This window comes from Apteryx mantelli, chromosome 2 (assembly GCF_036417845.1).
Source record: "Apteryx mantelli isolate bAptMan1 chromosome 2, bAptMan1.hap1, whole genome shotgun sequence".
Lineage (NCBI taxonomy): Eukaryota > Metazoa > Chordata > Aves > Apterygiformes > Apterygidae > Apteryx > Apteryx mantelli.
The window spans coordinates 113450588-113478280 of NC_089979.1; the positions used below are offsets into that span (position 1 = coordinate 113450588).

The window sequence follows — 27693 nt, forward strand, 5'->3', positions numbered from 1 at the left end:
CCTTATTATAATATTATTTCTTAAATGGAGTAAAGAAATAAGGTTCATGATAAATAGCCTTAATATGTGATGTTGCAATACATGTGGTAATTCTGGTCTCCTACATTGTTTCACTCTCAATCACAATATCACAGTTCAGTATGAACTGTCCTCTGGACACATAGCACATGTAGAAAATAAAGTATCCAGTAAGTATGCAATGCTACCTTCCATTTCAGAAGGACAAACAAATCTACTGAATTTAAGAATAAACCACTGCTTGAATATTTCATATTAAAATACTATTTCAAATGCACTGAAGAGATGATTGCTTTTATTTATAATGTAGGAAGGAGCTAGAGCAGAACCGTTTCACTGGGTTATAGCTTTGTAAGATTCAAAAGACAACAGTAATCAAGACTTTTACTACTCCTCCATAACTATAGAAACCTTTTGCTCTTTTGTATCTTGTACCTTTTAGGTGGCTCTTTGGGGACTTACAGGTTGAATTCAGACAGTTATGCAGTTCCACAGGTATCTGTAGCAAGTTTTTAAACAGATTATTTTTTATTTACAAAAAAATCCAGATAGAGGTCCAGATTTAGAATAATTGGTATCTGACTATACCAATGCTATCTAATAATGCAGATCTTCTTGACTGTAAAAATCTTCCAATTTTTTCTGACAGACATTAAATTAATTATGTCCCAAGATCATTCAACTCCGAGATTTTTATATGCAAAAGAAATAAACTATACACATGCAGTGTGGTAGCTGCACATCTTACTGGTGCTTTCCTTTGCATTACTCTTCCAATATGGCAGTGCACAGCACTGACCCTGATCCACAGTGTTGTCTGGGGTAATTTCCCACCTATGTGTCCAGTCCCTTCTGCTCCTCCAACATGGACACAGTGGCAGCAGCTCAGGATCTAAGTGCCAGACATCAAAGCAGCAGGGAGCTACTCAGCTGGAAAAGGCAGAAGCCTGGATGGAAATTCCCTCCGGGCTGGATTTTGCCCACAAAATACAGTCCAGATCATGCTGGAATGAATGGGGTAAATTTTATTTCATAAGGAATGTAAGGGATAAAACAGGTTTTCATGGAATGAACAGCTAAGTAGCTCCTGAGACATGTGAAATCTTACTAGCTAAAGGCTGAAAAATTGTAATGACCACAGTATGAATACTGTACAAAAAGCATGCATCTTCTGCCTTCATGTTCTGATGCATTCTAAGCAAGGACAGAAATTCTGAATCTCATTAAAATCAGAAAATAAAAACCAAAAAAGCAAAAATATAGATATTGCTAAGTTATCGAAGCAGCCCTGCTGACTGTAAGAATGTTGCTAATAAAATTCTTCTCAGAAGGAAAGCAAGAATTTCAAAAATTACCATTACCTCATTCAATTATTGTGGTACAGGGGGAAATGTCTTAGAATGACCACGGTGGCCACAAAGCCAAATGTATACACATGTATTACACCTTTCAAAAGAATGATTTGATATCATTAGAGACACTATACATTTAATAGCTAAGCTGATTAAAATGATTCTCAAATAAATGCTTCTAAAGGATCTATATTTATAAAAGACAAAACCAAGTTCAAGTATCTGAAACAGTGGTTCTTTCTTTCTTTCGTTCCTTCTTTCTTTCTTTCTTTCTTACTACCACCTGTCATAAATTAGTTTTTGTGGACAAGGACAATTATGCTGCTGCTGAAAACCCCTAATTTACTCCTGGGTATAAAAGTATAAAAGGTACCAAATTTAGAAATAATACACTACTCAACACAAGGACTGTCTCACTTGTTGGGCTTTCTGGTACTTTCATGCATGGGAATAAACTCTTGGCAGAAAATTCTGCCCTTGACCTGTCACTCTCAGGTATCAGAGAGTGACTATTAAACTGCAAATTGCAAAAAGCAGTTTTCTGGAGCCTGGGGAGGGCATGCAGCTTTCCAATGGAATTTAAGATCTGTTCTCAACATCCACACATCTTCCTTTTGGTCCTAAAAGTGAGATGGTAAATGAAAACAGCTGAAATAAACAGGTCTGTTTGGCAGAGATGAGGAGGAGTTTTGCTGGCCAGCGCTACTTTCAGGTTATGCTGTGTCATGCAGGCATAATGATCCTTATTCTAAAAGAGCCAAAACATTGCACAATGTGGCCATGCTCCATTCAGACATCACCCCCTCCCCAGCCTGCCAGACACTATACCATGCTTTAAAAACACTCTGAAAAAGGAAATAATTTTTCCTTCAAGTTAACAAGAGCAACTGGTAAAAGCATCTTCAGTGATGTAACTCAGCAAGTTGCAGAGCGCACAATTCCTTGCAAATCTACAAGGAAGATCAACCTGAAGGTCATCTGAAGATAGGGATGAAGTGAGCCAACACGAGGGTCAGGAATTGGACTTCTGCTGCTGCAGCTACACAGATCCATAGCTCAAACTGCACAGGCTGGATAGCCACAAGTCCATTTCTCCAGAAAGCAGCCCTAGAGCAACACGCTTGGGAAAGGATTCGCTCCTCCAGTCCTTGTACAGATCTGATGCTTAAAAACTTGGCTTCAGAAGAAATTCCAGTTCTCAATGTAAAAATAAGAATTATCATTATCAGGCCCTGAGCTTTATAGTTCAAGTCCAAAGCTTCTAGACTATTTTTTATGGTCCTCCCTGAAATATCAACAGTCCATTTCTAAAACTGCACCACTTTCTAATCGAAAACATTCATTTACGCACCTCTTAGCCCTACTCTTACCTCTTCCCTATACTTGGACTGTGGTACACAGTCTTCTTACCCCCACATTATGTGAAAGATAAGTGTATTTATGCTTATTTTGGATAACTCAGTATTATTTGCTATGCCACTGTACTTTTCTGGATTGAAAGGTCAAATTCTGTAAAGTTTAGCTGTCAGTTCATAGCAAAATGGACAGGACGGGAAGATATTTGAAACATACTTTGCAATTTTGCAGCAGCTAATGACCTGGAATACAGACAAAGGCATAAATTGCTATTGTTTCACTGACTTCAGTTGTCTATGATAATTTCCTCCTGTTGAAAGTCTGTCTCACATAGTTGATTTGTAAAAAATGATTTGTCTCAACCTGTTGATTTGTAAAAAAGTATCTCCAGCTGGAGAAGAAAACTTTCAAAGCAGGATCACCTCTGATAGAAAAAAACACAAGACCATACTCTGAAATATGAAATAATTCCCCAACTGCACATATTTCCACCCCAAGAGCTTATAACAATTTTTATATGAATTCTCTCATCACATAAATAAATCAATGGCAATACTAATCAATTAAAAGCAATAGCACAAAAATAGCTACATTAGTGAATAAACGGACTGCAAAGTGAAATGCAGAGAGAAGGAAAAAAAGAGTCTTCTGTTCTTATGTTCTTCTACTTAAAACATCATGCCTCCTTCTCTGAACACTTCCTCTCCTCTAACTGGCAATCGCCTACCAAAATGCATCTCTGGAAGTGTTGGTAGAAGCCGGGTGCGGACCAGATGCAGAGAGGCACAGGTTTTATCACCACATCTTCCAACTCCACTCGAATGAGACAATATTGAAAGCTGTCCACAACACAATTATACCAGTGCTGTCATCAATAAGGCTAGAGACTGAACAACGGTCTCATTTTTGGTAGCATGGACCAACCTCAGGAATTGAGGCTGAGTTTGAATTGGAAACGGAAAAATGTATTTCTTGTATATACCTCCCACATATGTTACAAATGTGCATCTAATAAAGTCCTAGGATGAAATCCTTGTGCCAGAGACAATTGACTTCACTAATTTTGCAGTCCTGAGATACAAAAGTAAGCAAAAAATAATTAAAAAATCTTCTGCTCGTTAACCGAAACTCTTCAGCCTTTCAGTATGCTTTCAACTGTAACATAGGCTGCTGTCATATTCAAAACCCTTCTATTTTTGGCATTGTAAGGAAAATATGGTTCAACTGCCTATGGAAGATAAACCATGGGACTGAAAAATTTGGTGTGTCCTCTGGTCTTATGGCTCTCTCCAAATTCCAGGATGCAGCAGTATGTCCTAAATCCCACTCCTGGGAACATGTCACAGCTGTTTCCCAGCTGTTTGGACAATACTGGAGCATATTCCCTCATCCTACAAGGAGAGGAGCTGGGGCGTACACCTATCGCTCAGCTTAGAAACAGCTACAGCCACAAAAGAAAACTGATGGATACACATCATTAGGAAGAGATTATGCCCTAAACCACCCTTTCATGTCATACTGTAAGTGAGATGAACCACATTGACCTGGGAAGAAATGGAGGGCCTCCAGATACATTAATGAGAATCCAAATTTCCTAAGGCAAGAACGAATTCAGGAGAGATAATAGAGAGTAGTACTGTGTACGCTAATTGCACACAGACAAGTTCTCACATATGTGACTTGACATTTTTGAAGGCACTGCAGTACATGCTCTCTTTTGAATACCTGAAATTGCTTTTAATGTACTAATTTCTACAGTGCTATACATTTCTGGCTCTTTTAAATTAAGGAGACCTGGATCCTCAGTTTAAACAGATTATACTATCTGAGGAACTATCTATGAACTGGTAAAATGTCTTTTGGATGTTTTTATCCCTCTGATTTCTCTGAAAGCAATACACAGCCAGCATTTTCTCAGCTCACAACAGTACAACATCAGCCCAAATTAGAAGATTATGGTCTCTCCGTCATAGAAGATACTTTTTCAGACATACGGCATTTGGTCCTGTGAGAATAGGTGTGATATTGCCAGTTGTGCCATCTGAATTACATCAAGCCTCAAGCTGAATGGAGCCCAAATTAAGATCATGAACATAAAGATTTCTTTCATCATGTTTGTTTAGCTGTGCAGTCAACTCACCATCAACTGTCTGTGGGCTGTCTGCAAACACAGAACAAATTAAGAACTAGAATCTATCTATCTGTTCATCTCCACTCTAACTCTTTACACACACACACACACCACACACACACAAATCTCTGAATTAAAATGACAGCGACTTATGTTGTGAAGCCTTCTGGTTTTAGTTACAGAATTTAGACATATTATACCTTCAGTTAAGTCTTGGTTTTGCTTTAAGTATTTACTGTAATTTCTGATAGTACAAAAGCCCTAAGTTTCAACATGCTAGGCACTGCAAACACACATTATCTCAAAGAGTTTAAACAGACACAGAATATATGATAAGAGGGTGGATGTATTCTCCTAACTTTACAGGGTTCAGAAGGATTAAAGGCTTATGCCAATATCCACTAATATCAATAACAGTATGATGCCAATGGCTATCATTTAACAGTGCTTTTTAAAAAAGCAAAACCTCATGATGAGGAACACTGTTTTTTTAAGAACATCCTGTCAAAAATATTTATAAATGATTTTACAGTAATGGTCCCACTGAATATTGGACAGTAGTTACTAAACACACTGACAAGCATCCTGGCAAGTTATCAGTTTGGGATCACTGGACTCTGCTTATCTACATTTTCTTGCCAGCTTTAAAGGATTTGGGATCCTGCTCTTCCAAAATTAAAAGCCCACCTTATATCTTGAAGTTTGGGTGGGTGGTGTGTTTCAGTAGTGCAGGAAATGGCTCCAGAATACATAGCATAAAAAAGGGTTTTGAGAACACTATAGTAAACACAATTGCCTGAACCAATGGACCTGCTTTATTCATACTCAGTGAGCCTTCTTTTTTGTTTTGTTTTTACAATTCTGACAAAGATGTTACAGTCCAAAGAAGTTATCAAAAGCATGAAACAAAAAACAGCAGAAGCATTGCAAAGCCAGGGGTTCCTGGCTTCCTCTGACACAGCCCACTTGTTTTCTTATACTGTCTCCTCAATGTCTAGAGAGTAGTTCTCAACATCCTTCTCTGAACTGTGTGCTCATCTCCTTCCACCCAGCCCACCTGTCACAACGAATGCAATTAGCCTCACTGCCTCCCTGAACTGTATAGCCTGTCCGACTTCCCACAGGACCAAGAAGAAAATGGCTGCTGCCTCTCATAGAGAGGAGCAAACAGAAACAAAAGACAAGGTAAGGCCATCCCCTACGCAGCCTTTGCAGACCACAGCTTGCTCCTCACACAATACTTTTCTCCAAGGAACAGGCCACCTTGGCAGGGAGCATCACTGAGGGACAGTCTTGCTTGTAAATCAGCGTAAGACAGGAATGTGAATGTTAAGGCTTGTACAGCCCATCCTTCTTATCCCAAAGACATACAACTCCCTAGAACAACTGCTGTATGCTTCAGATGAGCATCTAGCATCTACCTGCTACCCTGCATCCATCTCAGTACTTTTCCAGTGCCCTCTTCTCCAGATTCACTCTTGTTATCAGCAGTAGACACCTCAGGGAATTAAGACACCTATGGGATGAATGTAAAGTCAGGAGTTCTGAATACCTTCCATTAGTTCTTATTTTCAAAAGCAACTTATACATGCAACAGCCTTTGCATTTTGGATCCCAAGAGCTCATGTTAGATTTAGAGAAACTGCTGAAAATTCAATTCTAAGTTTCACTGCAAATTAAGGGTCTCAGAAGTCTGCATACTCTACATAATCTTAAAAAATGGGCTTTGGGTTCCCGAGTCACTTAGACAATTTTGAAAATTTTACCCATGACCATAGTTGATTCCCCTAAATGTTAAAAAGCAGAAACCACTCCCAAAACCAAGTCTGGGAAACAAATTTGCAGTCGCTCAATGTAGCTCAATACTTAGCCTGTTGAGTCATCATAATGACCACAGGACGGATGGATTATATGATTTTAATAGGTCAGACACCACTGTTTTTCCTCTACAATCACACATCCTAAAAAGACTAAGAAGCAGCTTGAGATAAGTCAGACGCACGTGCCCACACTGTTTATTCTGAAAAGTGATCACCTCTTCTCCAGGTGAATGCAGTTATATTTGCACCTGACCATATAGTGCTTCTGTTCAGTCGAGGACCTGGTGACAAAGGATACAGAAAAGGCCAAGGTACTGAATGCCTTCTTTGCCTCAATCTTTACTGCTATGACTGGCCCTCAAGAATCCCAAGCCCCTGAGAGCAGAGGGGAAGTCTGGAGCAAGGAAGACTTACCCTCAGTAGAGGAGGATGAGGTTAGGGAACACTTAAACAATCTGGCCATAAACAAGTCCATGGGGCCTGATGGGATGCAGCCGCAAGTGCTGAGGGAGTTGGCCAATGTCGTTGTGAGGCCACTCTCGATTATCTTTGAAAGGTCACGGTGACTGGGAGAGGTGCCTGAGGACTGGCAGAAAGCAAATGCCACCCCTATCTTCAAGAAGGGCAAGAAAGACGATCCAGGCAACTACAGGCCAGTCAGCCTCACCTCCATCCCTGAGAACGTGAGGGAGCAACTAATCCTGGGTACCATTTCCAGACACATGAAGGACCAGAACGTTACCGGGAGTAGTCAGCATGGATTTATGAAGGGGAAATCACACCTAATCAACCTGACAGCCTTCTATGATGAGATGACTGGCTTGATGGATGAGGCGAGAACAGCAGATGTTATTTACCTTGACTTTAGTAAGGCTTTCAACATCATCTCCCATAACATCCTCATAGGCAAGTTGGCAAAGTATGGACTAGATAAGTGGTCAGAGAGGTGGACTGAAAACTGGCTGAGCTGCTGGGCTCAGAAGGTTGTGATCAGCGGTATGGTCCAGCTGGAGGCCAGCCACTAGTGCTGTCCCCCAGGGGTTGATACTGGGGCCAATACTGTTCAACATCTTTGTTAACGACCTGGATGACGAGAATGAATGAACCCTCAGGAAGATTGCTGATAACACCAAATTGGGAGAAGTGACTGATACACTAGATGGTTGTGCTGCCATTCAGAGGAACCTTGGCAGGCTGGAGAAATGGGGAGAGGGGAATCTCATGAAATTCAACAAGGGAAGCACAAAGAAGTCCCACACCTGGGCAGGAATAAGTCTATGCACCAGTACAGGCTGGGGACCAACAAGCTGGAGAGCAGCTTTGCAGAGAAGGACCTGGAGGTCCTCGTGGACAAGAAGTTGAACATGGGCCAGCAGTGTGCCCCTGTGGAAAAGTAGGCCAAAAGTATCATACGCTGCATCAGGAAGAGCATTGCCAGCAGGTTGAGGGAGGTGATCCTTTCTCTCTACTCAGCTCTGATGGGGCCACATCTGGACTGCTTGGGTCCAGGGCTGGCCTCCCACTACATGAAAGACATGGACCTGCTGGAGCAAGTCCAGTAAAGGGCATCTCATATGAGGAGAGGCTGAGAAAGCTGGGTCTGTTTCACCTGGAGAAAAAAAGGTTCAGGGGGATCTTATCAGTGTGTATAAATACCTGACGGGAGGGTGTCGAGAGGATGGGGCCAGACTCTTCCCAGTGGTGCCTAGTGACAGGACAAGAGGCACTGGGCACAAACTGAAACACAGGAAGGTCCGCCTGAACATAGGAAAACAGTTTTTTTTACCGTGAGGGTGACTGAGCACTGGATCAGGTTGCCCAGAGAGGTTGTGGAGTTTCCATGGTCCTGAGCAACCTGCTCTAGGTGACCTTCCTTGAGCAGGGGGGGTTGGATCCAATAATTTCCAGAGGTCCCTTCCAGCCCCAACTATTCTGTGATTCTTTGAGGACACGTGCAAAATTTCTAGAAGAATGAAACCGGCCACAATGCAGCCAATGGCATTTTTGGTTTTGACTTCTGCAGTGCCAGGATGTCCCATCAGTCTGCAGTGATGTGATCTTCAAATTTGAATCTATAGCAAGACATACCTTAAAACAAAACAAATGCTCCCCAACAGTACAATTGTGATGATGATACTTGCCTACTTTGTGAAGTGTTTTGTTGAACAAAAGGTTGAACAGGAGCAAGAAATTATTAATATACAGAGGGCATCTGAGGAAGTAATTCCATGCAGAAGGCAGTAAAGTATTAAAAAAAAATTACTTCCTGTGTTTAAAGGTAATGTGACACAAAGTCTAGCTCTGCCTTAAGAACTTTAGGGAATAATTTCAAGTGCTCTCATTTCATGTCATGTAATAATCTGACTGGCATGACCTCTTCCAAACAGGAAACGGCAAAATCTACTCAATAAAAATCCTTATTTGTTTTCTTTTTTTTCATGGTATCAGATGAGTGCTACACAAAAACAAAAGAGAAGGATGTCCCTTCCTTCTGTGTCTATCCTCTAAATTTTGATCTTAAAGGGGAAAAAAGCAGAGGGGCAAGGTAGACTGGACAAAGTGGAAGATGAATACAGAGATGCAGAGTGTGGCTAAGACTGGAGCTGTAAAAGACTTAGTACTGAATCCAACTGGAATAGGTTCTCTTCTAAAAATCCCAGCCTAAGACCACAATTGGGAGTTTTTATGTTCTAAGCAGGAGTACAAGCCGGCTATGATGCTACCCACAGAAATACAAACAGAGCAAGCTGACTGAAACAACGGTCAATGACTGCTCTAACGAGCCTGCTGTATTTTGTTCCACAATGAGCAAGGTGTGGGTCGCAATGGTCAGTCAGAGCATTATAGCTGGCACGATGGGGAGGGGCAGCTTTTACCAACACAGTAACTGGATCTCAGGTGACCATGCAATCATGGATGAGTAAAGAAGTGATATTAATGAAGCAGTGATGGGCTATTCACTTTATGGTTACTTTTCAGGAGTTTACTTAAAACACTGGGTTGATGTAGACACGCAAATGCCACACAGAAAATTACATGAATTTGAAACATATACCTACTATGAAAACTGAAAGTTTTAGGTTTTCCTGTGGTTACCAGCCTGCAAGCCATTCCACACAGGCAGATCTTTGTGTCCCTGATTAACCTCAGTCAACTAACTTAAACAGGACTGTATATGATTAAGGTCCACATTTGTAAGATTCAGAAAATGCTTTGTATAAAAATTTGGATTTGGCCAACCCTGATTGCTGCTAGGTTACATCTGATAGGAGGAAAATGTGTCTGTTTATGAGAATTTATACTGAAATTTCCTTGGAGACCAGGATAGCACTATTTTTCTTGTTGCTTTTGTAGTCTCTGCCTTGGCGTAATTATCCTTTTCTTGCCAATATCAAAGCAGAGTGGGAGAGAGACTTTTTTTTCAAAGGCAGGATAAATCCCCTAGCCTCTAAGTTCTGGAGTCTTCAGTTTATGACTCACTATGTCCAAAGTGAAATGAAGCTGTGATCACAACTTCAGACCTGATCCAACACACATTGAAGTCAATGGGAGTCTTTCCATTGACTTCAATGGAAGTCGGGTCACACCCTTAGCAGACACTAGCTGCGCTCATAACGAAACCACCCTCCAGTTTTGGATGGCAAAAAATATGGTCAGTCTGGAAACAGTGGGGATCCTAAAGGTCAGAGATTGTCTACAACAAAAAAACTCATACAGGCAAAGCTAATACAGAGACGCTCCAGCTGCACCTGTCTGCACTGTGCCTCTTTGTAGCACTATCAGCCCAGACGAAAATGAGTCCAGAGCCAATATTTATCAAAAATGTAAAAAGAACAGATCTTGGCAAAAGCCAAAATCTGGCCCAGAGTGAAAAATGTAAAATAATTATTCAATCTTAAAATAGTCTTCAAATAAAATAGAAAGAAGCTTAAAGAAATGACCTCAGTACAACTTAGCTGTTAGAAAAGACTTAATTAGATCTTCTAGTGCAGTTTATGCTTGTCTAATAATGACAGTTAATGTAGGACTTTTAAAAGAAGGGAAGTAATAGCACAGACAGTGTCAGGCCTGTATGTTAGCAAACCATTAACAAACAACTGTATGCTGCCTTTAACATTCTTCATATGCATCCTACCTAAAATACCTATAAAGAAAAACTCACACGGAGGGAACAGCAACCTTTAAAATAGGACACAAACAAGACTTTTGACAATCAGTCTTTCAGAGAAAGAACTGAGGAAAAGCATATACTTGGAAAGACAAAAACAATGACTAGGGGATATTGGTAAGAAATCGATTAGTGGCAGGAAAAAAAGCAAGGAGCAAAAAGAAATATTGATCTTTTAATGGCAGAGAACATTTAGTTTGGATGATTGTATTTGCAGGGTGGTCTTCATCTCGGTTTACACATCCCCAGCACTGAAGCACTTCTACTTGTACAATTTTGGGGTGGGGGAGATGAAGGTGCTGGCAGACTAGCTGTCCTCACACTGGCTGGTACGTCTTGACATGCTGTCTGAGTTATTTGGTACCTCAAAATGTTTCACTCAGGAAGGCCTCACCGGAGTAATCATTTCTTCTGACTAGCCTGTCAGAGCCTGAGCTTTGTGGACTGAGAAGAGGTCCTTTTTCAGTCAGCTTTTTTTCTGCACTTACTTTTCACCAAATCAAGAAATGCCCAGTGAAGCAGCGATTTTGCTGGGTTAGTTACTGACTCAGCAGACACACAGCAAATAAATTAAGAGCAGTGCTGTCGTCCGGGAGCTGGGCAGCCTCTGCAATGTGAATGAACACACTGTGCTACAGGTGAGGGAGGCTGGCGATACCAGGCACTGACTTAGCGCTTGTAGGGATGGAAAACAGCAGCCAGAGAGCTTGTAAAATAGCAATCAAGCCTGTTAACAAATCACTGGGCTGAAAGCCCTTCTGTGACACTTGAACGTGATCTCTTCAAGTTACACTTCGCATGCGGTATTATATTTTTGGACGCTGTTTCCATCCCATTTTAGAAAGACACTCGGCTGGGAGCGAGGAGTATGGCTGAAGGTGAAAGGTACACGCTGCCAGTAATAAACTTCTCCCTGTGCCCCCCCTCCCCCGGAGCCGCCTCCTCACCCAGTGCCCCGCAGCCCCCTCAGCCCGCACGAAACCCCAACGGCCGCCAGGTCCCGCGCGATCTCCCCTCCCCCCCCACCCCCCGCTCCCAACGGTCGCGCCTCGCGACCCCCCCCCCGCCCCGGGCAGCGGCGTCCCGCCGTGCGGGCCGTTAACTGCCGCCCCGCGCCCCGCAGGGCGAGGCCACGCCGCGGGCAGCCCCGCGCTGCGCCACAGCGCCCCGCCCGTGCCCCCGCCGCCATCACGCAGCACGCCCCGGCCCGGCCTGCGCCGGCCCGGCCCCGCCGCCCGCCGGGCACCTACTTCTTGCAGGGGATGAGCGCCTTCCTCTCCTCCAGGATGCGGAGGCGCTGGTTGGGGCCGTCGTAGGACACCGCCGCCCGCCTGTTGCGGCCCGTGCCGTGCTCGTAGTACACGGTGCGCCCTTCCCACTGCCGCGGCGCCTGGCACGGCAGTGCCGCCGCCGCCCCGCCGCCGCCGCGCAGCAGGAGGCCGCCCAGCACCAGCCCCAGCAGCAGCCGCCGCAGGCCGCCCGCCGCCCGCGCCATGCTTCGCGCCGCGCACTGCCGCCCTGCGCAGCGCCGCGCAGGCGGGCCGCGGTGGCCGTGCCGGGGGGGGGGGGCGGCCCGCCTCCAAACCCGCATCACCTATTTACCCGGGGATTTTTCTTTCCCTTTCTTTCCCTCCCCCCCGCTGCCCATTGCAGCTAGGGTGGCCCTATAGGGCTCTGTCGTGCCGAGTCATGCACGCTGCGGGGGAGTGTGTTAAACTCCGGGCTGATGTTCAGTGCGGGCATCTCGGGGTGCACTGCAGTGCCAACACTGCAGGAGGGGATTTAAGCATATTCTGCTCCTTCTTAAACCATAATGGGAAACCCGGCCGTGTTGGTCCAGGAGTCCCTGGGGAGAGATGGCCCTCTTGCCCCGCTCCCAGCAGGGCTGCGGAGGTTGCTGTCCCTCTGCAGAGAGGGGTTGCGGGTGCGTGGTCCCCTCTGCGTGCCCTGCTGCCATCCGGCACAGCCAGCAGGGTTTGCTTGGCCCAGCCGTGCCCCCTGGTCTGCAGGGGGTGACACCAGTGGGACACCTGCGAGGCCCAAGCCTTGGGTGTCTCAGGGCGCTCTGGGTGGGTTTTGGGACAGAGGGGACAGCAATGGGAAGGACCGGCAGGGTGAAACTGCTTTAGTGTTACTGTTGAGGGAGAAATTTACTCTTGCTCCCACCTGCTTCCTGTGGGCTGACAGTGTCACCAAGCACATACATCCCTTCATCTCCCGTTGTCCCTGTTGTTTTCTTGGCCATGGTTTCCTGGCTGCTCTGGATGAGCTTCCCGAGCACCCAGAGGAGGGGGGAAAGCTCCTCACACGGATACCCCAGCTCTGCAGCACCCCAGCCTGAGCCCCAGCGGCTCAGTGAGGGGCTGCGCTGGCAGACCTGCAGCACCTGGCTCGGGCAGGCTGGGAGCTGCTAGCTTTGAGCCAGGTAGGGGCTTCTCCAGGCCACTGCAACAACCTGGCAAGGAGTTAGTCGTGTTTCCTCAGAGGGTGCCTGAAAAGGCTGGGGTGCAGTATTAGTGCCCCAGGGAGGAAAGGCCCACCGCCAGGTCTTTCCAGTCCGGTGCGTGTGGCTGGGGGGCACCGAGGAAAGAGAGCCTGGGAAAAACCCAAAATTCCTTCTCCGATCCGTTTGCAGACACGGCTGGGGGGGTGGGGGGGAGCAGGGCGTGAGGCCACCTGCCTGCAGAGCAGCCTCCGGCGCCCAGCCGTGCACGGCCCCGGCCCTGGCCCCCCCGATGGGGTTGCGCCGGCCGCTGCTGCACAAAACGGGCAAAAGCGCCCTTCCCCGCCGGCCCGTCTCACGCATTTTTCTGTACGTGCCGAGCTCACGGAGGTAACTCTGTAACCCCCTACAGGCGACAGGAGCAACCACCGGCTTTCTCAAAAGCTCGCAAAAAGTTTCTGCTCTGTGTCGCTTTTGAAAATGCAGGAGAAGAGCTTCAAGTTCAGCTCTAAAGTCGAAGGACTTTCCGCCCGCGGCTCCCGCCCTCCCTCCCTTGCGTCTGAGCGGTCAGATCCGAGGCAGACGCGTTTGGTTTTGTTTTGCTTTGCTTTGTCCCCCCCCCTCCCCCCCACCTCCACCCTCCTTCCACCTCAAGGAATTTATTGCACACATCAAAACTGAAATGGAGCTGGAGACACGGCGAGGAACGTAGTGATGCCGCCGGGGGATTAAATGAAGTGGAGGTGATGTCAGCGTGCCTGCACAGCACAGCACAACACAAACACACACACGCACGCACACACCCTCCCGACGGATGATGCTGCCAAGGGAGCAAGATCAGCCCCCACGTCACTCGTGCCACCGGTATAAATGCGGTCCCGCAATTTCCATGGCTGTCTGCGAGCCTCCCGCGACTTGGGGCTCGGCGCCGGGAGCCAGCAAGCCGAGCCGAGCCGAGCCGCCCCGCCCCGCTCCGCTCCGCTCCGCGCAGCCCCGCCCGTTCCGCCGGCCGGACCCGCGGCGGCTCCGCGCCGCTCCGCGCCGCTCCGCAGCGGCGGCCCGCGGGGCAGCCCCCGCCGGGCGGCGGAGGAGGCGGAGGCGGGCGGGACGCGGAGGAGGAGGATGCTGCGCGCCTTGGTGGCCGTGTCCCTGTGGCTGCGTGTGAGCCCGCGGGCGCAGGGCGCGCCGTGCGAGGCGGTGCGCATCCCCATGTGCCGGCCCATGCCCTGGAACATCACCCGCATGCCCAACCACCTGCACCACAGCACCCAGGAAAACGCCGTGCTCGCCATCGAGCAGTACGAGGAGCTGGTGGGCACCGGCTGCAGCCCGGTCCTCCCCTTCTTCCTCTGCGCCATGTACGCCCCCATCTGCACGCTGGAGTTCCTCTACGACCCCATCAAGCCCTGCAAGTCGGTGTGCCAGCGCGCCCGCGACGGCTGCGAGCCCATCATGCGCCGCTACAACCACAGCTGGCCCGAGAGCCTCGCCTGCGACGACCTGCCCGTCTACGACCGCGGCGTCTGCATCTCCCCCGAGGCCATCGTCACCGACCTGCCGGAGGGTGAGAGGGGCCGGGGCCGGGGCCGCGGCGGGGGGCGCCGTCGGGGCGGGCGGGCGGGCGGGCGGCGGCGCCCCCCGCGGGCCTTTCCCGGCGCTACCGGTGCCTCCCGCGGCGCCTCTGTTTGTAGATGTGAAGTGGACGGATTTCACGCAAGGTGCCGTGGTGCCGGAGAGGCCCCCCGAGCCCGAATGCAAGAGCCGAAACCAGGGTGAGCCTCGGGTGCCCCTCTCGTGACTCCCCGGGCGGGCGTGCCCCTCGCCGACACCTCCTAACCATCTCCTCTTCCCTTCCTTCTAAGAGCGATGCAGGTGCAAAAAGACAAAGCCCACGCTGTCGACCTATTTGACCAAGAACTACAGCTACAGTAAGTTAACGAAGGACATGATTTCGTTTTCCCCTTCCTGCCCAAGCCCCGCTCCATGCCCCACACCACCCTCACCTGCAGGTGAGGCGGCTCCTCAGTGTGCCGCGCGCCCTGCACCAGATCTCAGCCCCTGTCCAGCCGGAGGACACTGCTGCACCTCAGGCTTCCAAAGCCTCATACATTTAATCTTCCTCTTCCAAAACTGACCGCTAGTGCCCATCTCCTGCAGGCAGTAATAGTTACTGTGCGGATGACAGTGCTTTTCTGATAAAAACGGGAAAAGGTCAGTAAAATGCACCACGACCACAGGTTGCTCAGCAGAAATGTTGCTTGCTAGTGTAAAGGTCACACCTGATGAATGCGATTGGATTCAATGGGAGCGTGACCACATGTTAGCTGGCTCCCGCTTTCCTTCAGCAGGTGGAATAAACCAGGATTTACTTATCACATGCATTTTGCAGCTCTCACCTAAATAAAACGGGTGACTGTGAATGAAGTTGAAGCAACCTAATAAAATACTTGAAAAGTAACTTTATTACTTACAAATTGTTATATTCTTTTACTTACTAGCCAGAGCCTCAGCTGGTGAATTGTCATAGATTAACTGAATTCAATGACAATTTACACCAGCCAGCCGAGGAGTTGGCCAATAGTTTTATGATATGTTGTATGACATATTGGCAATGCAAGTAAGTATTCGTCCCGCTCCCCCCCCCCCCATGCACACACATCCTGACCCCTGGGATTTCCGACGTCAGGAGTCAGAAAGAAAGCGAAGTAAGATAAATACTGGATTAAACTTCTGTACTGTCAATAGAAAATCTCTATTAACTATGAATTTAACATGTAGTATCATGGTGTAGTGCAGTTTAAGGGCTTTTTTTCAGAGAAAATTTGTTTCTTCAAGGGATGTATTCATTTCTTATACAATAGGGATATTATATCCTGTCACAATAGACATTTAAATTCCTATTTGTCTGATCTCAAATGAAAGTATGTTTGTAGTTATTTGCTTCAGCCTTTGTTAGTACAAAAAAAAAAATCACAGCCAGTTTGGTGGGAATGATCAAACAGAACATCTAACTTAGAAAGCTAATTTTGTCATGGCATTTTGGTGCATTTATATGATATATTTGTATGTAATTCCTTAATCTTTCTCAGTACACCAAGAGTGATAGTTCAGGTGGAACAATGAACTTCCACACTTGTCTGAAATATATGAAAAAGAAGTGATGTAAAATGACTATTCTGAAATACAGGTTTTAGCCAAAGTTTTGATTCCAGTGAGTTCAGTAGGAGTGTTGCCTGAATAAAAACTGCAGGTGGGGATCTCAGATTTAGAAAAGCTTCAACAATTTAATTTCACTGCGTTTGTAAAATCAAGATTTTATTTTTGAGAAGTAGATTTTTTATTCAGCCTCCTCTAAAATAAATAGACATGTTCATATGGAAAATGATTGGGAGGTGGGACAAGGGAGAACAAGTTATAAATAAAACTCAAATTTTTCTGACATCCTTTAAAATAATACAGACAGTCAAATTGTTTTTCTGGCTGCTTAGAACTCTTTTTTAGTTGGTAAAAACAAGAGAATCATTGCTGATTACCTGGCTGTAGGTATAAGCATAACTATAATCATAGCTATAATTTTATAATGTTTTCATAAATTGTTCATTGCAACAGATATCTTTCATGCTTACAGTACTAGGTTAACATCTGCATTGATTGTTGAAAAGCATATTCCAACTAAAATTCATGCAAATATGATGGGTAAATATTTTCAAAAGTTTCTCTGTTGTTTAGGAGCTGAAGTACTATTTGGTTTCAATCACACTTAAAAAAAGGGTTGTGAGTCTCTAAAACTGAACTTCCCAATGCATTTTGTAGCTGTTATTTATGTCTTGAAAAGGTTAGCACATAAAACCCAGACTGCATTAGAATTGCTGCTCTCCTGTTTTCCTCTACATTTGAAATTTATTCCAAATGTTTTAAGATGCATTTGACTGCCTTTGACTTGGAGACTGCAAGGGGCAATGTTACTGCCAGGTGATCACACCACGTTCTATGTCAACTGGGGTTGCATTTAACATATATAGTAAGGAAGAGAAAAAGGACATCTGTATTTTGCTATTTCCTTCAAAACCTCTGTAACTGTGGCTTTCCTCCACTTGCTATTAAATCTTCATGTTGAACTCCATAAAAAGAAAACTTTGATTGGGGCCTAATCAATCATTCCTTTCTCACTCAAAGTTCCTGGCACTATTGACAGGACTTTGTGCACGTAGAGATATAGAATCCGGCTTTTGGAGCTGAGGCATATACACTGCTAATTTCTCTGAAGAATTTCTTGATAGTTTGATAATAGGACCCTTCTAATTCTGATATTTCCTAGAGACAAAGTCCTTCATGTAAAAACCTTGCTTCATTTCTCTGATTTGGTACTTAGCACAGGGACTTAAGAACGAAAAAATGTGTAAAATAGTACAGTAATAGATACCTCCAGGCTTCTCAGGTACAAAACTGATCAGGTACCATCCTCAGAGCAATTTGTAGAACTTCACCGTCTTGCAATCCTGTAGGCATAAAGTCTTCCTCAGTAAAAGATAAAAATGTGAATGCTTTATATTCAGAATCAGAAGAACACTTTTCAGAACTTATTTTATTTGGGAATCTTTACTACTGAAACATAATCCAATAAGTAGCTTCTCTCAAAAAAGGCAAAAGAAAAAGGTATAAACCATCATGAAAATCCCAAGTCTCTTAGTCTCTAACTACTTGTTTCAAATCTTCCTTTCTTTTTTACATTTAACGGGAGACTTTAGTTCCTGGATGTACATTACAGTGAAATTATTTTATTATTGAAAAGACTGCATTCATGTAAACTGTCTGTGAGGTAAATTACTCATTACTTAATTCGAAATAGCAACATGTAGCTACAGAATGACTCTGATTTATGTGAGGGGTTGTTCAAGTCTGAGTCAAAGGAACTATTTGTGTGCGCAGTTCCAGGCTAGATCATTCAGCCTGATCTGGCAAAGCTTTAAGCACGTGTTTAATTTCACGCTTGTCAACAGTCCTACTGAAAACCAAATCAGGATCATGCCTTTGTTATTCTAAGCCACTGTACATGCCCACACATGAAGAAATAGTTCTAGATTCACAACCAAAATGACAGCTTCCAATTTAAGACATTTTATTTATTTTTAAGATGTGTTTAAGTTTCTAATACAATGTGGTGTTCTTATGCCTGTTTTTCTAATTGCAGTCATTCATGCTAAAGTAAGAAGCATAGAAAGAGGGAACTGCAACGAGATAACAACGGTGGTTGAAGTAAAAGACATACTTAAGTCTTCGATGCCTATTCCTCTGTCTCAAGTGCCTCTTCTTACAAATTCCTCCTGCCAGTGTCCACCTCTTCAGCCAAAGCAGGATGTGCTTATCATGTGTTACGAATGGCGTTCAAGGTGAGCACTTGCTATGTGGTTCAGAAAAGCATTAGCCTTATAGCTAGCTGTAATAGAAGAGAAAGAGGCAAAGCTCCCTTTCTGTTCGTGAGTATATTTTGTGAGTCTATAGTTAATATTACACTGATTGTTTTGCTTAAGATAACCCACACACAGACCTCCATGTTTCAATTACCTTTACAATTCATTTTTGCACTTAAAAATCAACCTCAGCTCTGACCCATGATGTGGTATTTACAAAACCTGGCTCTCACATGGAGCGTAAACCCTGGTGTCATTAGGAGCTGACAGCATATTGCTTAACATGTTGTGCGGCAGTTCAGGCATCTCCAGCTGTTTGAGAGTGTTTTTCTAGGGCTGTTTTCCACAGGTACGAAGTGCTTCACGTACTACAAGGCTGACAGTGGCTGTGAAGTCAGGGCTTCTTTCATTCCCGCCGGGCCATGCAGCAGCTCAAAGGAAGGCAGATTTCTGCCTCACCAAACCTAGAGGTGGGGAAAGGAGATGAGGGAGTCCACAGAGCTGCAGGAGATGTAGTCAGCCCTTCTCATTCGGCCCATCCGTAATTCGGATTGATGCCATCAGTGAGATGTTTCTGATCCTACCGCTGTACCAGGACCAGCCAAAGCTGCAGCCATGGGAGCTTTGGTTCCTGGATAGCTGATGAAAAGTAAATACTTGCAGAGCAGCATGCCAGTTTTGCTGTATGATTTAAAAACAAAACAAAACAAAACAAAAAAACCCCTAACTTTACCAGACCTTTAAAATGGCAGTCAGCCCAGCCCCAGGCATGGAAGAAAATCCAGCATGCTGGTCTGGGGGAAGAGAGGGAATGGTGAATCACAAGTGTAATTTTCCTTCCGGGTTCTTGAGGCATAAGTCAACATCCCATCCCCATCAGCACCCCAAATGCACCAGTAGCAACAGACACCAACAAGACAGGTTATGTATGATAGGTACATGTAAGTCTGTGCTGTGGGTCAGAAGTAAGGTTGTTCATAAAACATGCAAACTGTTTTTTCATACAGCAGTATGACTGTTAATTGAACATATGCAGTTGTAAGGATTGTAGAATATCTACATACAGAACTCGATGGGCCATGTCCATATTTTAAATCATTTTAACGTTGATATTTTAAAAGCATTTTATAGGTGCTTCTAAAAGCTACCATCTGAATACCTTATTAACATAACTTTTTGCGAGCTAAAAGACATACTACACTATTGTCACACAGCACCCTCCAGATCTGGAAGTATTTCACAAAGATTAATTTAAAGCCCTTTAATTGTGTTACCCATTTTAGGGATACATGCACTGAGTGACACAGAAGGACCATGACTGAGATTGCTATCCAGGAGCACTGAGCTGCAGAACTTTGTTGTACTTGCCCCTCAGGAGGTTATCAGGGGAAGGGGATTTCAAAAGTGAAAGATTGCAATTCGCTTCTCAATTACTATGGAAAAACACACCAATCGCCAAATATTTTGTGATGGTTTTTAAAGGTCACTGAGGTTTTTAATTTCATATAGTGTACTAAAATGGATTTGAAAAAAAAACAAACTATTATATGTGTTTCCTGTTGAACTCAGTGGTATGTAAACGGAAGATTTTGAGTTACAGTGGCTTCTTAAAATGTCAGAGACAAAACGGGTGGAAGCTCTGGCTTAACTGAAGTTGATGGCAAAACACCCATTGTCCTTCAGTAGGATTAAGGTTTCACTCAGTAATTTGTCCTGAACAGAAGATGCATCAGATATACACCATGTTGTGGTTTCATTCATAATGATGTGGCCTTAACTTCATTCCTGTATGTTTATTCTATAATCTCTCCTTGGAAAGAAGAGATGTGTGTCATGTTGGTCTGATTCTCCAGGGCTTGCACTCAATGTTGTCATTTTATATTTGGGCAAAGTGGATAATAGTGCTACTGGATATGGATGCCAGCATTTCATACTCTCTTTGAACTGGTTTGAATGACAACATTGTTCAGGAATACTGGAGAGTCAGGCCCTGCTATGCTGTGTAAAGCCCACCTGCCAACTAAGTGCTATATGAAATTGTGTACACATATCATGATGCTTTGATTTCTTCAGGCAATACTGATGTCTTAATTAAAGCCTTCCAAAACTAGGGAAATGATACTGGGACATATTAAGGCCCACTGTCTTACAAAATACCCCCTGTGGAACTAGTCAGCAGTAAGAGGAGATATAGAAATTCCAGCATCCCTGTGCTATAAAAATATTGGTTTCTAGGTTAGGACCTAGAAAACGTGACATCAGAGTGTTTTAGAATAAACAGAATAGAATATAATAGAAGCTTTTTAAGGCATAGATTATATAATAGTTACACTTGTTTCATTCATTTCATAACACCTAGACTAGTATTCTCATATAGGAGCTAGCCAAATTTCATTGGTAAACAAATATCAGCATCCATGCATTTTCTAAATTCACTCTAAAATATTCACTTCAAATATCTTCATAATACATTTGTAGGTAGTAATGTAGATGGCTGCAAATGATCAGATAACAGGTTACCACTCATCAGCTGAGCTGTATTTTACTGGTGCATATGAAACTTACCTTTTTTCAATTCAGAAGTAAAATGCATTAAATTTAACTGCTCTCCTCGTTTAGGGCAACATATTTTATTTTTTCCATAATATTCAGAGTAGTTTTACACACACACACACACACACACACACACGACATAATTTAAAAAAAACATAATAAAGAAATGTAAAGAGTTTCATAGGACATGTTATACAACCTAAATTTTCATTACCAGTGATCAGGACAGGAGAATTTTCTCCTGCAGAGTGAGGACAAAGAGCTCTGAATGTTTTCTCAGCACTGTTTTCATTGTAAAATCTGAAGGGAAATGTTGCGATTTTTTTTTCCCGAAAGTCTGAAATATTGACGTGATTTTGATCTAACTGATTTTTCTTTTGGAAACTTTTTACAGAGCTTAGAATTTAATTTCAGAAGTATAAGCATTTAGAAATGCTTTTATGGGGAAGAAATGTCCCATCCTTCTGCTGAGCTGTCCATATGCAAAAACTGCCAGTGCCAGTATCTGCTGGCTCATTTCAGCTTCAACCTATGTTAAATCACCTGGAATGACATCTCAGGACTCAAAACTAGAATTATCTGTAACTCACATTTATTTCTTAATTTTCAGGTTGATGCTTCTTGATGGATGTCTAGTTGAAAAATGGAAGGATCAACTAAACAAAAGATTTAAGGTAAATACAAGAGTGCTGATGTTCTTAATAAAAAGTTAAGCACCTATGTTCTGTTTCAGCATTGAATAAATTGCTTGAATTTCAGATACACTGAACATCTCTGGGTATTATTTTCACTTTGACATTTGAATACCTCCAAAAGTCAGGCTATTTTTCTGTACATCACTACATATAAATGTAAGTGAAAATGTGAAAATTTTAGTCTTGCATGTTAGGGTCTCTAAAATTTTATTTCTATTTTATCTGCAAACTGTTCCTAAGTATGATGGTTGGGTGATGTGTTGGATGGTAAACTCTGCCTTATTACAATAACAAATCTGGGAATTTCTTTCAAATAACTGCTAAGTGATATGCAGATGAGCATATAGTGCACGTTAGGTAAGTCTAGTTAAAATCCACTGCACTGGGTAAATGGACTTTGCTGCATTGAAGACTGTAGGCTTGAGAAACAGACTCCTCACCAGCTGACTCTCACTAAAGACTCACTAAAGCTATTGGGCATCCCCTCACTGATTTCAGGGGACAGCTGAGTGAAAAGTTGATAGTATAAAGACAGAGGAGGCAGGAGCAGCAGATGGCCTGACTTCTTGGGGCTTCAGGATAGCACTTAGAATCATTTTCTGCTCCTCTGCTCCTGTTTCCATTGTAATGCAAGAAAAGGGTGGATGAAGAAAATGTCTGATTCTTCCTTGCACTTTTAGAGATGAAAGAAAACTACATCTGTAATTCAGAAAGGACGCTTTCAAAGCATTAGAGAAATTTATTTTAATTATTTCAATTTTGGGCCAATTGGCAATTGATAGAAAGGAAAAAAGGCAATGTTTCTGTCAGCAGAAGCTTTTAGATTACAGACCAATTCCTTGAATTGTATTTGATAATTTCATCATTCCATTTTCTCCGCATTTACTCAAATAAAGCCTGTGTGTGAAAAAAATGTTTTAAACATAAAAAAAAACCCAAACCAGATTGCAGTTGCAGGTGACACCAGGTGGGATTTATGTGTGTATTGACATTGACTGAGACACTTGAAAGGCCTTAGCTGTCAACTTAATGACCTGTTATTGGCACACAGTGTGTTTTAATGGCCTCCTCGCACTACTTGGTCATTTCTAATTGTGTTTTAAAACCTGTTTAGACATTCATTTTTAGACTGTCAGAATAGATACATGACTGCAAAACAAACTGCTTCTCAAAGCACATGTCATGTCTCTCATATTAATAGTTTCATATGTTAAATCCTCATTTATACATGTTTGAGTGGGACACACCAAAATGCTTGCTGAGAGTCTTTGTTTTAAAAAGATGCTTATAATGACCCTGACTTAATGAATGTAACTAGTATGGAGCTAGGTATTGCAGTGGTTTCATTTTAATGCCCATCATTCATCTCTGAAGACTTGCATCCAACTTTTATCTTGAGTTACCACTTAAAATGAGTATTTTGAGCTAGCTGTGGACCACAGAAGACATCTGTTAACATAACCACAACATGGCTGATCTCTTCTGTAGCCAGACTGCAACTCTGAATAGCAACAGGGTCAGTGCAGAGATACTAAACAGCAAAACTGTAGAGCATTTCCCTTGCTCTGATCAATGGGCAAAGACCTTCTCTTCAGGATTTTCAGAAGAGAAATTTCATTAATAGAGGGGAACAGTGAGACCCCTTCCAGCTTCAACTGTCTAGCTTGTTTTCCTTAAAATGAGTCTTTCTGTTCCTAGAGGTGTAAGAGTGCAGTCTGTGCTGCAGTGTTTTGAATCTCTCCATATTTTAGACCACCCAAACACTTAACCTCACTCTAAAATCCTGTTTTCTAACCACTGCTCTGGGTTTGGAAATCTGGCAGCTATTCTCTTTGAAGGGCTGGTTGAGCTAATTGCTTCACAAAATTTCTCAGGGATGCTGCTAAATAGAGCTGCATATGCATTATTCACAACTGTCCCATTGCAACTCTAAGTACTCTGTGATTTTGGTGGCCATCTCCCTGGTCTGTCTGTAACATAAACCGTTTTACGCCCTGTCCTCTGCACCTCAGGGAAAAGCAGAACCAGAAAGTAAACACCATCTTCCCTTGTAGCTGTGCATTTAAATACATACTGTGAAAGGACTGTCTGCTTTTTGGTGGCATGATGCCAACTTCCCAGAATTTCTGAAAAAGCGCGAGATGTGTACACATGGTTCCCTCTGCAGGATAAAGACCATGGAGATGAGTTGCCATTCTTATCAACTGGTGTTGTGGAAATTCCCCCACCCAAGAACATGTGGCAGGTTCCCACTGCAGACAGCAATAAAATACTGAGATAAATGGCTTCCAGGACAGAACATGAAACCAGTGAGAGCAGCACTAGTATGGTTTGGGCTATCTTTGATTAAGACTCAATTATTTAATGGTAATGTCTTTCCCTAACTCAGTCTGTTTGTTTTCTGCCAATTTCTGCAGAGATGGGAACAGAGACTGCAAGAGCAAAAGCAGCGAACAGCCCACAGTAAGAACCAGAATGCAGGACGCAGTGGTCGCAGTGGGGCACCAAAACGATCAACAAAGAACACCAACCCGTTGGTCAGTGGCCCCAAAAAGGCCATTAAAATGAGAAATGGCCAGAAAGAAATAACCCCCCAAAAAGTATGAACATTACACTTCTGAAAGGAAAGACTTTTCTTGCATGATAAGGGTCACAAGCTGGCTTGATTGGCATGTTTTATTAATCTAGAACTCATCAATTTAAAAACTCACTGCAGTTTCTACATAGACATTGTTTCTGCACTTTACTTTTAAAGGCTTTCTTTTCCTTTCAAGCCACAGAGTGTAGGTTTGCACTGATTTGTGGTAGGCATATTCAAGCTGATTGAGCTTTACTTTAGGGCTCAATTCTAGCTAGAAGGTTAAGGCAGTAACTACTGCAGCTGCTGGAACTGAATCTATCTGCTATTAGGAATCACAGCCCTTGTTCAGAGCATTCAAAAGCATACTTTACCAATAAGCATCTGGGTATGCATTATGTGATTACTGTTTTTTTTGTGTGTGTGCCAGAAATATGCTTACCGTGTTACTATTTGAACTTGTGAGTTTGTGTACGAAAATGCATTGAAAGCAGACTTTTTTTTATTGTACTTCAGACTGGCTTCTGTTGTTATAACTTCAAACATATTTAAACTTCTAATTGAAAAAACAGTATTTTTTAAGAGAACAGATTAAAGTGAAGCAGAATTGTAGAATTCTTTAAAGTAGCATTTACATGTTTGCTGTAAGATAGCTTTGTTGTGAAAATGAAAAGCATTACTCTAAACATAAAAGATAGCTACTGTACAGTATTAAAATGAAGATAGGGCTTCATGTGGCTCAGTGTTCATTTGGATCTTTAACCATTTTTTATCGTTGGACACTATTTCTAAATCTTGCTCAGTTGCCAAATAAATAAATAAATAAGATTGCTTGTCCCTATTCATAAATCTCTCAAAAACAACTGGCTATCTGCAGTTTTCCTAATGTGAAAGTAACATTGGCCCTGCAACAGGTCACAGACAAAGCAAATGCTACTATTTTGGGGCTAAGAGTAAGTTTTACTGACTTTTTTGCTGTGTGAAGTATTAAAATAGCAGAGATGATACAAATCCAATTGGTGTAACTCCAAGATGGCATTTATGCTGTTCCTGCCCAGTATGTCCAGTATGGCTAGCACAGTCTAGTTTCTGTTAGCACATAAGGAAATCACCTTCATTTATGTTTTATGAGCTCATGATAACCATCCTAAAGACCTTCAAGAACTTCTGCAGCAACCCCAAAAGGAATAGATTTGGCATTCCTGATATTTATAAAATATAAGTATTTCTAAAATAGAGAGTGTCTATATCAGAAGGTAGAGTTCTGTGTAGGTTAACACATTAATATATTGACATGATGAGTTGTAATCTGTGTTATTACAAGAATTCCAATGAAATTTGCATGCATGAACTGGAAGGCAGAATTTGCTGTAGTGGTTTTGGTAATACAGGTAATAGACTTGGTAATATGCTAACACAAGTAGCAAGCATAAATTACAAAGCAGAATGGTTAAAACAAAGGGGCAGAGGTATTTCAGAAAATTTGAAAAATACCATATAAAGCAGTTATAAGCAAAACTACAAGACTATCGGTTGAGATTTGAAGTGTTCGCTAAAACAAGCAGAGGTCAACATCAGAATGTAGGCCTTTTTCGCTAATTCTCTTTGGAAAACCTGCAGAATTAGGTTCAAAGTTCAATCCAGGTGCCAGGAATGACGGGCATATAGCATCCATTGATCTTAATGGGAATTGTGTGCGTTTAACATGCCTAAAAAAACCAGACTACATATTTGTGTGTCTAAATACAGATTCACTTCACAGGTGAAATTTTAATACTATAGAATAAAATGGCAAAACCGAAACTGAAATTAAGGGAGCCAGAATTTCAGTGTAGGTGACTGAATTAGGTAAATTTGAAAATGCTGACTTAAGTAAGCGTGAACTAAAAGATCAGTATGATTGGAAAGCTCCTAAAATTTTTTTTTACTGTGTATCAGGAGTTCTTAGGCTTTTTTTTCCTATTGATCCCAATTTAAAATGCCCTAATGAATATATATAAGGATAACTATTAAAAAATGAACAACAGTCCTGTCATTGTCATGTTGAAATAACAAATACTGAAGTTGTGATATTTCACTTTAACAAGTTTGATTGTGAACATAGTCAAGTGTGGTGTTCATTGACTGAACCCACTGGACCAGCTAGTTAGACTTCATAGCAGCATTACATATTATTTTACAACTGTTAAAATCAACCTTTTTTCAGTCATTTTTTATATTAAAGAAAAAAATGCAAAAATTATTTGCTACAGAGAATTTTCACCATTCCTTCTGTAAGTTATCATTTCACTCACCATTCCATTATATTGGAATAAACTTTGATGCAGTGTTTACTGATTCCTTGACGTTTTTCTGTATGTTTTATGCTAGCTTTCATTTTGATATGGTAAAAACACTGAAGAAGGAAAGGCAATACAACAAACAGCAAGGGATACCATAATATAAAGAACAAACATGCAGACAGGGGGAATGAACTAGTAAGATAGTGCATTTTCCCAATTTTATTTTTTCTATTTTTCTATTTTTTATGAAGCCATGAGTAAATGCAATTTGCTACTAATATAATTCACTCCATCTGGAAAGTCTCTCATAGTTATTAACTAACTGCAGCATCAACTACCAGATGAATCCAGATCCAGAAGGTAGCCCTCCAGCCTGCTGCCCTTCCCTTGTGAAGGTGAGAAACAGCTGTTGGAGCAGCCAGGGCTGTTCCAGCAGATGAGTGTATCCCTCTGCCTCCCCACAGGACTCACCCACCACTTCCAATCCTCTGCATGGGGCAAAAAGTCAGACTTACCTCTCCTTGTGCATGTCCGTGGCCAAGCCCAGAGATGGCAGTAACTGCCATGTTAACGCACGCCAGGACTGGAGCCGTGAATCCTGGGTTTATCAGAGTGGACAAACAACCTGTTGATGGACAAAAATAATTTTTGTACCTTTTCACAGCTGAAAAATTAACAGGCCAAAATTGAAAGCGTCAAATGTTTTCTTCTTAGTGGTACAGCTGCCTTCGTACTGGGGGGCCTGGCATTTCTTTATATAAAATAAAAATGGTCTGGAATATTGAACAGATGTTTCCAGCGAGTCTCTTACTACCTCCCACACACATGTACCCAGTTTAGTAAGAGCTGCCATTGAATATTTTCACTGAATGTTCTAACCTCAATT

At 43.0% G+C, this 27693-nt stretch overlaps 2 protein-coding genes across 2 annotated transcripts in view; one reads left to right on the forward strand and one right to left on the reverse strand.

The window, feature by feature from the left end:
• The window catches only part of EPDR1 (ependymin related 1), a 36312-nt gene extending 22661 nt beyond the window's left edge, over positions 1–13651 (reverse strand). The window contains exons 1-2 of the mRNA XM_067292179.1: positions 13483–13651; positions 12096–12363 (exon numbers count right to left, since the gene is read on the reverse strand). Coding sequence (XP_067148280.1) covers positions 12096–12363; positions 13483–13651 — 437 coding nt within the window. The remainder of the gene's footprint in view (positions 1–12095; positions 12364–13482) is intronic.
• A 759-nt stretch (positions 13652–14410) lies between these two features.
• Positions 14411–24553, forward strand: SFRP4 (secreted frizzled related protein 4). Its single transcript, XM_067292443.1, has 6 exons — positions 14411–14852; positions 14980–15060; positions 15151–15216; positions 18480–18678; positions 21863–21926; positions 24365–24553. The coding sequence occupies exons 1-6, from the start codon at positions 14411–14413 to the stop codon at positions 24551–24553; spliced, it is 1041 nt and encodes a 346-aa protein (XP_067148544.1).
• The last annotated feature ends 3140 nt before the right edge of the window (positions 24554–27693 follow it).